At 44.2% G+C, this 13496-nt stretch overlaps 2 protein-coding genes across 5 annotated transcripts; one reads left to right on the top strand and one right to left on the bottom strand.

The window, feature by feature from the left end:
• Positions 1–83: 83 nt before the first annotated feature.
• LOC118435308 lies at positions 84–2943 on the bottom strand. 2 transcript variants are annotated; one of them, XM_035851166.1, is made up of 4 exons: positions 2073–2943; positions 1808–2000; positions 1297–1738; positions 84–1180 (listed from the first exon to the last, which is right to left on the bottom strand). In XM_035851166.1, the coding sequence occupies exons 1-4, from the start codon at positions 2655–2657 to the stop codon at positions 259–261; spliced, it is 2142 nt and encodes a 713-aa protein (XP_035707059.1). In that variant the 5' UTR covers positions 2658–2943; the 3' UTR covers positions 84–258. The 2 variants fall into 2 exon arrangements, with proteins under 2 accessions (XP_035707059.1, XP_035707060.1); XM_035851167.1 differs by having other exon boundaries at positions 1297–1735.
• A 191-nt stretch (positions 2944–3134) lies between these two features.
• LOC110849406 (serine/arginine repetitive matrix protein 2) lies at positions 3135–13419 on the top strand. Of its 3 annotated transcripts, XM_035851163.1 has the most exons (11): positions 3140–3337; positions 3438–3554; positions 3667–5446; positions 5562–9642; positions 9752–9949; positions 10062–10160; positions 10260–10412; positions 10558–10659; positions 11575–12050; positions 12136–12446; positions 12535–13419. In XM_035851163.1, exons 3-11 carry the CDS (start codon positions 3684–3686, stop codon positions 13197–13199), a joined length of 7848 nt encoding a protein of 2615 aa, XP_035707056.1. In that variant the 5' UTR covers positions 3140–3337; positions 3438–3554; positions 3667–3683; the 3' UTR covers positions 13200–13419. The 3 variants fall into 3 exon arrangements, with proteins under 3 accessions (XP_035707058.1, XP_035707056.1, XP_035707057.1); XM_035851164.1 differs by having other exon boundaries at positions 3145–3554; positions 5562–9633; XM_035851165.1 differs by lacking the exons at positions 11575–12050; positions 12136–12446; positions 12535–13419 and adding an exon at positions 10741–11271 and having other exon boundaries at positions 3135–3554.
• The last annotated feature ends 77 nt before the right edge of the window (positions 13420–13496 follow it).

Genomic DNA, 13496 nt, shown 5'->3' with positions numbered 1-13496 from the left:
CTTCATGCATATGACGGGAAAAAAGATAAGTGCTGATAAGTCTTTATTGTTTCCTTGTGTCCTTTGTGTTTCATCAACTTTCATTTTATTATACATAGCAGACCTCTGCTGAGTGCTTGCAAATTCTTAATTAATTGCGTCATAACTTAAGTTATTTATTTGCTACAGTCTTTATTATTAAAGCGAGGTAGATTGAGACAAAATCGACGAAATAACAAAATATTGAGATTAATTCTCATTCTCCCATATAAATTATCATCACCTTTGCGCCACATGTTTCTCCAAATGAGTCCGCACCTCCATGGGGGACATGTTCTTATCAAACTCCTGCAAACAGTAGGGACAACTCATTCCCGGCCGTGTCGTCAAGTCGACCCCACCTCCATCCGCTGAACGAGGTCGTTGCGCCGTCAATTGGTACGAAGAATAAATCGCTATCCCATCGTCCTGACTTCTCGTCGCAAGTGGGAGTGGTGATAAACGGTCGGAGGGTCGATTGTTATAGCTCGACTTGCATCGCATCTGCTGTTTTTTGTTGACCACTGGTCGGGTGGTCACGATGGGAGATGGATGTCCTCCACCTCCTCCTCGCGGTGATGGGGACAATACTGCAAGAATTGGTGACGATGACGACTTTTCTTTAGGTCGACATTGTTGCTGTGGGATTGGGGTGATTGCCGTCGCGAACATAATCGTATTACCAAGTGGGCTGATCGGTCTATTATTATTGCTAGAATTGGCAGCAGGTTGAGATCTCGTCGTCCTGCCAGAACCACTACTTGCATTGTCCGAACGTGGCCTTGTCTTCGTTGTTCTCTTTGTCGTTGTCGGGACAAGGGTCGGGATCGGAAATAAGGCTTTTATATTCTCACAATTCTCTAAAGAACCACCGGAAGTTGATTTTGTCGTCACAACCTTATTATTATCGCTTGGTTGGATGGTAGGAAGTAGTAAACAGAGCCTGTTTTGTGGTCCAGTGGAAGCAATTGGTTGATTCGTTCTTAAAAGTTTGGCATCAATCTTGGCCGACTTGGAAATATTACGATTTTTCTTCTTCAAAGGAATATTCAAATTGTCCGGATCACTATTTCTTGGCGATTTTCGACCAGTAGTAATGGTCACGTCTTCTCCACCGTCTTGTTCCCCACTCGAACAAACTTTCCCACCGGCACTGATGCTCCTAAATAAATAATTGAGATCAAAAACACTTCGATTCATCGCGTCGTCATCACAAGTCAGAAATCGTAGATTGTCTCTCGTGTAAAAAAAATCTGTTCAAAAGTTGATTCTTCCAACCTCGGCGGGGTTGTTGGCTGCTGGATAGAAATCGTTCTCTGTCCCCGAAGTTGGAGTACCGCTGCTCCAATAAACTTTTCAAAGTCGAGAAGCTCAATCGAAGAAGGAGAAGACGCCGTTGGGCCGTTGGGACCAGAGGAATCATCACTGGAAGAGGAAACGTTACCACTTTTCGGTGGGGGAGCGGGTGGCGTCGGGGTCGTGAAACTAGGCCGGGGACTGACTCCGATATCACCCTCTTCTCCTCCACAATTACTCCAATCAGTCGTCGTCGTCGTCTCACCAACTTGAGTAGAATCAGAAGATCCACATTTCACAACGACGGGAATTCGACTTTTACATCTGTCCAAGATTTTTTCCACGATCCCACTCTCACTCAGGGAAATTGTCCGTGGAGATTTCGGGGACGATTTGTTGTCCTCTTTTTCTCCTCCTCCGCCTGCTGGAGTAAAAGATGTGTCACAAAAATTTGTCACATCTGCCATTACATAACATTTTCCTGGATACATACTTTCATCCTGTGGACCCACCTCGTGGGAATTTCTCAACGCGTAGAACACGTCGGGATGACGGGAACACGTTGTTTCGAGGAGAGTCGTGATTTCAGCGAGATCTGATGATTCAGAAGGAGAAGGATTTGTCATCGATGACACGGTCACTCTGGTGGGAGGGGATTCTTCCTCTTTCGGTGGAATTACTAAATTCTAAAAAACAAAAATTTTCAAAATTTTGAAAATCGTTCAAAATTTGATTTATAAAAAATTCTACATATATACTTTTGCGTGAGTTTCTGCCAACTGCTGTGCCAAGGTTTGAATCGCCTTCTCCTGATTTCCAATGATCGCCTTGTAATAAAACTCGTTCCCCCAGATCCGTTTAACTCTTGGTTTCTGTTGTGACGAGTCGTCGACTGACCGACAACCGCCCTTCATCTCGAGGAGATATTCGCCCTTGCAGTTCGCCAGGTCGACCACCATCCCGTTCTGGTCCGTTATTGAAGTGTACCCTTTCACGTTTAAGGTGTAGAGGAGATTTCGAACAAATCGCATGTCTCTGTCATGCACGACCTGCTTCCTTTCCAGGTCGGTGCGAACCCTGTCGAGAATCGCGGTCAGGTGGACGATCCTGTTTTGGAGGAGGGGCACTTGCTGTGACGCCAAGGGAGGAAGATTCGCACTCGCCCAGGGATTCGATTTCACGGGGGATGGTGGCGACGCATCTTCAGGGGGTGAAAACTGAGGAGAAACAATGGGACCAATTCGCCGAGGGGAGGAGATCGGAATGGAGGATGGTTTCGGCGTAGTTGATGAGGGTGAACATTTTGAAACCGATTTCGGACAAGTGGTTTCGTTAGGGAGCATTATTATTATTCGGTTAATTAATTATGACTATTAAATTACTCTAATTGAGACTAAAAATCCTCTTATCACACTGAAAATCTGGCTAAAAATCGTACAAAAATTGATACTGAGACGACCCACGATTGCTTGACTTTAAGTATCTAGGTAACGTTAGTCTCCCTTAAGGGTAACTAGGCACTAAAAGTCAAGCAATCGTGGAGACGACCACATTTTGTCGTAGTCGTCTCGTTTCGTTGTTGTCTTGCACACAATAAATTGAGACTTTTGGAGGAGGCAAGTTGAGACAATATCAAGTTTTTCGTCGTCTCAGTCTGCCTCGTCACAAGCAATATTCTCACAACCGGAAGTGGAACGACCATCTCGCGGCGATAGACGACATCACCTGCCTTCATGCATGTTTGTTTGCCAAGAGAAGTGAGCGGAACCTGCACCACACAAAGCAAATTGGTTCCTAAAAAAATTTATAATATTTAATTATTCTTGATAAGTCTACTAGTTTAATAGTAATATTTAAGGGTTATCAGTAGTCAGTAATAGTCGTGAGTGATATAAATTCTTTGTGAAGTTGAATTTATAATAATTACGGCAAGAACCCGAAAGAAACAGTGCACAGTACAAAAGGAATTACTGAAAAACGTTGCCCTTGATTGATTAATTTGTGGCAGTTTGTGCATGTCAAAGTAAGATAAGTTACTTATCATCGTCATAATTAATAATTCGTCGTCGGGTTAGCAGTAATTGTTTCGTACGGGTGTGACTAAATAATAAATGAAATTGTAGGCTCGTCAACGGAGATGAACAAGTTCGATAAGAACGACTGAATAATTAAAGTTGAGTGCTGTGCTGTGATTATCAAGGAATCAGTCAGTGCAGGGCAGCGATAGGATCAACTTTAAGGTAAGTGTGTAAATGTATTTTAATTGCTTAAAATTAAATGTCGCTAATTTAATGTAATGTGATTGATTCCAAAAATTTCACACCAAAAAAATCCACCATATTTCTTGTACAGATCTCATCATCTCCTTTATGTCATCCGATTCCGACTCGTCTTCGTCCTCCACCTCCGTGGGCAAAGTTCCCCTCCCTTCGACCTCGCCACCTCCACGAATCGACGACATGTCTCAAATCCCCATCCCAGACGCACCTCACCCGCTGGACGAAATCCCAATTCCGTTCAACACGGGGATTAAGAATCTTCAAGATGAAATCCCCCTTCCACCAGATTATCCTGACTCGTCGAGATATTCTCCATCTCAAGCCGCCGCGGAGGATGAGTTGATAACCTCACCCGGCCAGTGCGAACTCGTTAGCAGCACGGCGACCAAACTAAGCGCTCCTGGCGAAACTCCCGACGTTGTTGTTACCTCTTCCTCCCCAAAAGCTGTGCAAGGGCCAGCTTCCACGAAGTCTTCGTCTTCGTCCTCCTCCGTCACAAAAGTGTTGGACAGAGCGCAAGCTAAAAAGAGATTGATGGCATTTTCCGCTGCGAAATTACAAGCCGTGTCTACCTCGTCGTCCTCCTCTCGAAAAGGAAACGTGCTGAAAGGCATCAGTGTTTTCAACCCGAAGGAAAAGAAGCAACAAAGTAGTAGTCAAATGAATATTGAAGCTATTCGTGAAGATGATACCAAAATTAAGGAAATTATTGCGGTCAACAAGATTTTAAGTGATAAATTAAAGCAGGTCAACTCTATAACGAACAATATTCCTAAATCGGAAACTGAAGGACCGCAACCTCTAATGGGATTGGCGATTACGAACCCAATCACTGAAAATATGGCAGCTATCCCTCCCCTCATGCCAATTAGTGAGCCCACAGTGTCTGAAAGTACGCCGAGTTCGTCCCCAGCAGTTATGAAGCCACCCTCACTAATGGGGGCGTCTCGTCATTTAAGAAAGAGATCGATAAGCCATTCTCCCAGCCCTGGGCCGACATCGAGACGGTCACGTTCCCGAGATAGAGATAGTCGTCGTAGGAAAAGTAGTAAGGAGCGTGATCACCACCACGAAAGGTCGAGTCGACGCGATGATAAGAGACGAAGTAGGTCACCACCTCATAGCAGTAGTAGTCGCGGCAGAAAGTCTCGCTCTCCCGGAAGGGGGAGACGAATTAGTCGTTCCAAATCCCCAATTGTCCTCATACGCAGAAGTATTTCTCCTCCCCATCCAAAACATTCGTCGTCGTCATCATCAAAACGGCACGAAAAATCGCCCAGAATTTCATCCAAGGAGAAAAATAAGGACGGAAAAAGTCTGAGCAGGAGTAAATCGCCTCCCACACATCACAAGGACAGCAGATGGACGACAACAATTCGTAAATATAGTACAAGCAAGTCAAAGTCGCGAAGTGTGAGCCCCCCACCACCCGTTGTGAAACTCTCCTCCTCCACTAAGCGTGTCTCTTTGTCGAGAAGCAAATCAAGATCAAAATCGCCCCTACCTCCAACTCCACAAAAAAAGTCATCCCGGAAATCTCGTTCCAAATCCAAAAGCCCAAAATCATCGAAAAGTAAGGACAAGAGTAGCAAAAGCCGGTCCAAGAAATCCAAGCGATCTCGCTCTCGCGACAGGGAAGAGAAGAAGCGTCGCGACGAAAGCAAAGAACGTCGGAAGGAGGCGGAACGTATAGAAATGGAGAGGAAAGCGGTGGAAAAGGAGTTGGATAAGGTTCGTTTGGTGAGAATGCCGACTGATTGGACGGAATATTTCAAGTTCCAATATACACCACATCATATTAAAGACCTACATTTGAGGTTGATGGCGGCCAATGCGGAGAAAAAGACATCTCGGTAAGTACTAAAATAATTATGTAATTTATTTGTAAAAAAAAGTGGAGTCTATTCTTGCAACGTAAAAATTATTAGGTTCACATATTTATTTCCTTCATTTTACTAATTAATTTAGTGTCAAGACTCACAAAAGCTCAGACTCTGAATCGAGATCGACCTCCCCCTCGCCAAACCGTACCACTGATTTTAGTAAAGCATTAACTAAACCACCCGTGGGCAGTCCCACATTTTATCTCAATACTGGCACGGCCTACCCAGTCTTTCTCGTCCAGCGGACCAAGCATCCTCCTCCCATCTCCTTCGGTGTGAATCCTCACTCCTTTGCGGGTTATTATAAAACTAGGAAGGATATTCTGGAAGTTGAGGATCCAGAAATTTGTGCCATTATGAGCGAAATTTTCAAAGCGATGCCATCTCCTCCTCCAACCAAGAAGGAATCTACATCAAAATCGACTAAGCAGGAATGGTTTGCTGCGACGGAAGCGGCATTCTGTCCTCCGGAGGGCAAGAAACCTCGCGGCGTGACAATGTCCCACTTGTATTCGGACGAAGAACTAGAGGACGACTCTTCTCCATCAACTAGACGACCTCCAGACACTCCGTCACCGATTCGTACTACTACCACGACGAGTAAACCTGCGCGAAAACCTTCTCCAGAAATTAAAAAGAAAGTGGAAATGGAATCATCCGAAGAGCCAGAACACGATTCGCTCGACTCTGCTCCATCCCCCCTCTTGAAGAAGAGATATATAGAACCCAGCCCGGTGAGACCTGTGGGGAAGAAAGTTTCTGAAAAACGGGCCAGTGGTGGTGGTGGTGCCGACGAGAGGCCACGAGGACGGGCTCGCAGCAGTAGTGAAGAGAGTGATAATAGTGCTAAAATTCGCCCAAAAGCGAAGGGCGTTGTAAAAGGAAAAGTGAAATCGCCCGAGTCTGACGTTTATGAAATGGACACGGAAGAATTTCCCATCGAGAAGGAGGATCATCATCCACCCGTCGTGGTCAACTTGCCTCCCGTTCATCCAGTGGTGGCAAAATCGGAAGGAAAGACGAAGGAGAAAAAGGTCAAGAAACAGAAGAAGACAAAGAAGAAGAAGAGTAAGAAACATTCAAGCGATGACGACAGTTCTAATGACGACGATGACGATAAAGATGTCAAGAAGAGTGCAAAGAAAGTGAGTGAAGTGAAAGTAGATTCTTCTTCAAGAGTGAAAGTTGTGGGTGAGAAAGACAAAGAAAAACGAGAAAGTCGGCATCGAAAAAAGTCAAAGTCTGACAAAGACAAGAAACGTAAGCATTCCGAGGATTCTGAAAGTGGTGGAAATACTTCATCCTCTGCGATTGAGATTTTAGAGGTGATCAGACAAGATGCTAAACAAGAGAGGAAAAAGATCAAAATCATCCCACCGACGGAGCTGCGTTTCGTGCCTGACATTGTCGTCCTTCCTGTTCCTACTCCTCCCGTGGCTTCTTCTGCTAGTAAGATAAGTAGTAAAGATAAGGTCAAGACTGATAAACCTGTTAAGCTCATCCCCCCAACCCCAGAGAAAGAGAAGGATATCGTCAAGGTGGAGAAAGATGACAGGAAAAAAGCAAAGAAATCAAAACACCAACGTGGCGAAGACCCAGCCATTGCAGCGACAAAGTCATCAAAATCATCCTCTAAACACAAACGAAAACACGACTCGAAAAAGAACAAAGGTCGCTCGCCCTCCAGTTCTTCAAACAGCTCGGATTCTGAGGAGGATTCTTCATCATCTTCCTCCTCCTCTTCTGATGATGATGATGCCCACCACTCCTCCAACTCTGACACTTCTACCGACAAGAAGAAAAAACAACTCATCCGCCGTGCGGAAAGGAAACAGCAAAAGAAAGATAAGCGCAAACTTGTCAAAAAATTGTCATCATCATCAAAGAATAAACGTAGTAAGAGCACAAGTTCCGGTTCGGACGGGGAAACGGACGAGAAATTAAAAGAAAAGCAGAAAAAAGATAAAAAGGACGACAAGGACAAAGATAAGAAAGATAAAGACAATGACCATGATAAGCGTGGCGGCGGTGGTGGAGGAAGTCGAAGAGACGATCGTGGAGGTGACCGAGGCGGTGGTGCAAGTGGGGACAGAAATCGTCACAGGAGAGATAGTGATCGCGGCCGCGATAGGAAAAGTGATCGAGACCGAGATCACAAATCTGGAGGTGGGAGTCGAAGTCGACACGATTCCGACAGAGGAGGAGGAGGCCGACGTCGTGACGGATTTCATTTCGAGGACGAAGATTGGGAAGAGTACTCCCTCCCCGAACTTGTCCTCAAAACACACAACATTGTTAAAGACGAGACCTTCATTGTGCACAACATGAAAGAGAAAGTTGACCCCGATCAGCAGCAAACAATGGTTGCGCACAATATCCTTACACAATTCGACAACGATCCTTTCCTCCAATCTGTTCTGCAAAATAAGGATAAGGATTTGAGTGCAGAAGCCCTCTTAAAAAATATTATCGACGCTAATAAAAGTGACGATCATTTTTCCGTCAGCACATCCGGGATTGGGTCTTCTAATTGGAGTGACGATTCCGAAGATGACGGGGCGAGGATTACGACCACATCAAGCATTAAACTGGAGGAAAATATTGAGGTGAAGAAAATAGAAGAAATTGACAAATCCACGATTAATGCTGCTTCTCCTTCACTCGCCTCCATTCTTAAAGAAGACTTGACAAAGTTTGACATGTCCGACCTTCTCAAGAAAGCAGCCAGTCAAGCTGGTGAACGTCCACCCATTTTCGAACCACTTGCGACTTCTGCCGGCGAGAAACTTTTCCTTGTCGACTCTGCCTCCACTGATTCAGATTCGAGCGACTCTGGGGACGATTCGTCATCTTCAACATCAACGTCGTCCTCGTCGTCATCGAGTTCTTCAAGTTCCTCAGAAGCTAGTGGAGAAGGAGAGAAAAAAGTTGTTCCTCCCACTGGTGGCGAAGCTGTTCCCCCGAGTACAAATTCTTTTGACGATGTCATGTCTCAAATTGCAGCCGAAAGTAAATCAACGGACGAAATACTGACAAAAGTTACTTCTGGAGAATTCAATAAACCTGGCAGCGTCGTCTCAATGGAGGAGGATAAACGAAAAGGAAGTAGTGGTGACAAGGCGGGCGCCTCAAACATCAGCATTAATAGGGACCGTCGACCAAGAGACGATTCTAGGGATAGTCGTCACCGTTACAATTCACCCCCCAGTTTGTCATCCCGGTACGATCGCTACCGGTCATCATCATCATCTTCGCACCGGTATCGTGAAGACGAACGAGTCGAACGTGACCCCCGCGCCAGAGAAATGCTTCATCGAGACGACCGGCGTCGAGGGAGACGACACCACCGGTCTCGTTCCTACAGTAGATCAAGATCTCGAAGTGGGTCAAGGTCGAGGTCAAGATCACCCACTACCGGGTTACGTTATCGTCGTTCCCGTCCCACTGAGAGATCGTCGTCCAAGTATCACGACGACTATCGAGATCGAGATCGAGGCGAGGATCGGGAAGGGAGGCGGTATTACGGACCGGAAAAGGAAGGCGGCGAAGGCGAAGCAGTTCTTCGTGATCGTGAACGATACTATTCAAAGGAGCGAGGAGGACGATATGATGACCGCGACAGAGATTTTAAAGATCGCCGCGACCATCGTGACTGGGGCGAATATCCGGATGATGATTATCACAGTAAGCATCACCACTATCATAATAACCATCGCTATCATCATCACCACCACCACGGAGGTCACCACGATGGACCCCTTGACCAGCAGTACTCCTCTCCTCCGCTACAATCCAATGTTGCCGACTCTACAATTAGTGACGCCGAGTTGGCCGCTAACAACCAGATGGGTCTCATAATGCCACAATTTCCTGCAAATGAAAGTCATCATTTCGTCGAAGTTGGGAAATCATTCCCGCCCATGTTCCAGTATCCTATGCCGTTTCCGCCGCCACCCATGGCGGCCGGTCAAGGAGGAGAGGGTCACGTGCCGCTAGACTATGATCTCTCTGGACTTGGGGATGGACTTGGTGGTACTTCCTCTTATGGGGACAGTTCACCGCCGAGACGACTCTCGCTAGACGAAAGGCTCGAGAGGGAAATGGGAATCAAAATGGACCGTCCTAAGATCCCGTTGGCTCCGGCTTTTAGTCCACACGTGAGTAAAGTAAATAATTTGCAATTAATTATTTTATTTATTATTGTGTAGTTTGCCCAAGTAAGTTATGATCTTTGACATGCATGATTTTTGATATGTTGCAATGTTATTATTGCAGGGTCCATATTATCAGGGCAGCCAATTTCAACCAAGTGGTAGTCAGAGGTCAAACCTAATTCCTATCGTGGATCCAGCCGCTTCCATATTTCCCCCGTATTGGAAAGAAGCCAAGGCCCCAGCGCCGGTCAACCCTCTCGCCGAGTTGGCATCAAACTTGTCCATCCACCAACAGCGACAGCAGTGTCAAATCGTTCAGGTATGAAGAGTAGTAAAAATATTTAATTTTGAGAATAATTAAGGTTGAAATGATTTGAAAAGGGAAACTGATTAATAATAATTCATGATCTGATTTGTTATTTTATTTCCAGAAAGGAAACGTCCTCCAAGTTATGCCCACCGCCATTCCGAACGGCTCCTTCACCATCCACGCCAGAGTCGAGGTCACTTCTAACAATGGAGATGAAATGGTACTTGATTCCTCCAACGATGATAACATTGCGTTGTTTGACTAACTTTTAATAATTTTGTGAATCTTTACCTTACTTATCCTTCTCCATAAATTGCAGGGATCTGTTGCTGCCAAACGGGTGGTCATCATTAAAGTCCCCGTCGTTCCATTCGCCATGCCTGTAGCACTTCCTCCAACGGAAGAATCCCTTGCTCCACCTCCTCAACATCGAATCAAAAAGAAGCGAAAGTCCAAGAAACTCAAGAAAAGTGTAAGTGCTAATTTCAGTTTTTGTTTCAAGTTTTAACCATAATGCTTCGTTTTTGACAATCGTGAAAATGTGTGTTTAACAAGTTTTACAAGCAAAAATGTATCAATTTGCCCCACTTTAATGTAATTTATTCTAACTTGTTTAGGTCGTTATTGAGGAAAAACCGGAAATAATAACGGAAACAACGACACCACTGGAGACAAAAACTGGAAATGAGGACTTGAAAAATGACGACAAAATTACCAAGGTATTGCTCCCACTACTACTAAAACTACTATCTCATCACCATGTTGTTGTTCTCTCCGTCACATTATTATTATTACACTAGATAATCTCAACCACCACCTGCTTGTCTTGGTACTTAACATACTTTGTCATGTCGCGGTGTTGTTATCAAGTCGAGGTGGTCATGTAATGATAACCCGGCAAACGCAAAAGACTCAATGCTCGAGAGACTGTGAGCTTGCAAAAGGATTGACTGAATACTGAATTGTGGTATTGATGATGGACTGAGAAAAAGAAATGGATTAAAACTAACTACTGGTCAGAAGATACGCTGGATTCAAGATTTTATAATGAATCGACTAAATTAATTTAAAAGACTAGACGAAAAATTTAGACTCCTTTTTTGGGTGATATATATTAGTAGTAGACAAAGATGATATGATGTGATTAGTAGTACTTTACTTTGTGAAGAGATTTTGTTTTCATTATTTGATATTCTTGTTCTTGGTCTGTGTCTCTTTTTGTGTAAAAAATATTATATCAGGGCACAAAAAATATCTAATTCATAAACATTTCTACTATGTAATTACATACATAGTTTTGAATAAAACTATCTGAATATTCATTACGAAAAGTTGGGTTTCATATTATGTTGGGATTTTACGAGTAAAAATTCATGGCACAATTTTTCCATCCGCATTGCAACATTGCATATTTTCCGCATTATTTTTCCACTCGGTGGCATTTTTCATTTCCTCGCTCAAGAAATTGCATACTGTTTAAAAATTAGATTTGCACAAAGTTTTAAGCAAGCGACAAGCAGTTGGTGGTTGGTTGAGTTTATTAGGAAAATGTGCACAATTCTTGTACAACGAAGTATGTAGTTCCTGGTAAATTGATTGAATTGCTTATTACATTTTATTTTCTCATTTCACAGGAACTCGTGGCTTCATCGCCAAATAACAATTATGCAGAGGGGACGAGCGGAGTGGATAAAGTGCAAGGCCAAGAAGACGGTGAAATCAAGAAGAATGATGTTGAAAGCATGCATGTTGAAGAAGGTGAAAGTGGTGCTGGCTCGTCGAGTAGTGTGGATGAAGAGGAGAAATCCGAGAAATTGAGCTCTTCCGTCGTGCCTGCAGATTGTCCTGATGCTACCACCACCACCACTGCTATAGCAGAAAGTGAGAAGAAAGAGGAACAACACGATGATAAATCTTCACCCCCTTCTTCCGACCAAGTCAAAGATGTTCTTGGCCTTGTTACTACTCCTCCTAATGAGGAGGTGGGTGGAGTGGAACCGTCTCCACCCACGGATGAGGATGAGATACCATTAGAAGAACAAAAGTCATTCACTGTGATATTTCCACTTCCTGAGGCAGGAAAGGGAATCTTGGTTTCGGCCGGGTTCAGGTAATTAATTTGTCATGTTTACCTAAAAAATTAACGATGCCTTGATTTTGATTAATTACTTATTTCCTTTCTACTAATTTTACAGAAATAAGATAATCGATGGGCCTAAAAAGACTCGAAAAGGTGTCAAATTCGCTGATGGGGTGAATCCCGGTTACGGCACGGAATCCTCTGATGGAGAAGAGATGCGCTCTCCTCCACCCCCTTCGATCATCGAAATGGAAAAACTCAAGCTCAAAAAGCTCAAGAGAAAGCGAGACCGGGCGAAACGGAAACGGATCGCGAAGGAGAAAGCAGCCGCTGAAATTGATCCCAACTTCGTTCCGCCTCAACCAAGTGCCCCATTTCCCTTCTGTCATCCGGGAATACTTTACCAAGTCTGTCCCCAATATGCCGGTGAGTAACGACGGCGGGTTAATCTTTCTCATCCATTTTTAAATAACAATGAAACAATGACAATCTTTTTTCCTCTCTCTCTTTTCAGTTCTCTACGCTCAAGCTCTTGCCGAAAAAGGATTTGAAATCGTGTTCGAAGGTACACATCAAATCGACCAGCTTCCCGGAAGTGTTCCCATCGAATGTCCTCCTCCTTCTGGTGACAATAATGATGTAAAATTAGACGAAAAAAATAATCACCCCAAATCTGATATTGATACTTCTTCCTCGTCATCATCATCTTCCATCACGACCATCGTGCAAGTGCACAAACCCACCATCAACGCGACTATTGATGCTTCAATCATCCTCGACCTACAATACCTCCAACCCATCGGAAACCCTAACCTAATCCAAATCACGGACAGTTTCGAACCCTCTAGTAAACCAAATGTGCTACAACCACCCCCATCAACCCCACCACTAAACATCATCACAACTCTGCCTCCAAGCTTGTCATCTCCCGTGAAAATAAGGTTCCCTTCTAGTAAAACTTCGCCACCACCACCACCACCAAACTTCATCCTTCCTAGAACGATGACAACTACGCCGCCACGAACTCCTCCCGTTTCTAGTACACCATCACCATCACCCACCAAAGAAACGGCAGGGTCGCCCATACCGATTCTAATTCGGAGAGCCAACCTCAGCCCACCGCCTGTGTTCCCGAGTGCGCTCGCAGAAACTGATTTGGAAGGAAATGCATTAAATTGACCAATTATTGTGTGCATAGGATAACACCATTTTCTCTTCATTTCTGTCCTATATTGTTCTTTTTTCTTTAAATGTTTCCAATTTTAGTTAGTTGCCCGTCGCATTAAACACGAATTTATAGGAACGATATGTTATACATATACATACATCACACTTAACTATGTATTATAATATGCAATTTGATATTGGAAAATAAATTTGTAGCAGTGATGAACTTGAATTTATAAAAAAGTCCTTTCTTTAATCCACATTGCATCTGGAGATTACCAAAATGTGAGCACAACTGCAGCGTGTTCT

This window comes from Folsomia candida, unplaced genomic scaffold, assembly GCF_002217175.1.
Source record: "Folsomia candida strain VU population unplaced genomic scaffold, ASM221717v1 Fcan01_Sc004, whole genome shotgun sequence".
Classification (NCBI taxonomy): Eukaryota; Metazoa; Arthropoda; class Collembola; order Entomobryomorpha; family Isotomidae; genus Folsomia; species Folsomia candida.
Note: the sequence above shows the minus strand (reverse complement) of the source record. Positions and strands in the feature narration are given on the sequence as shown.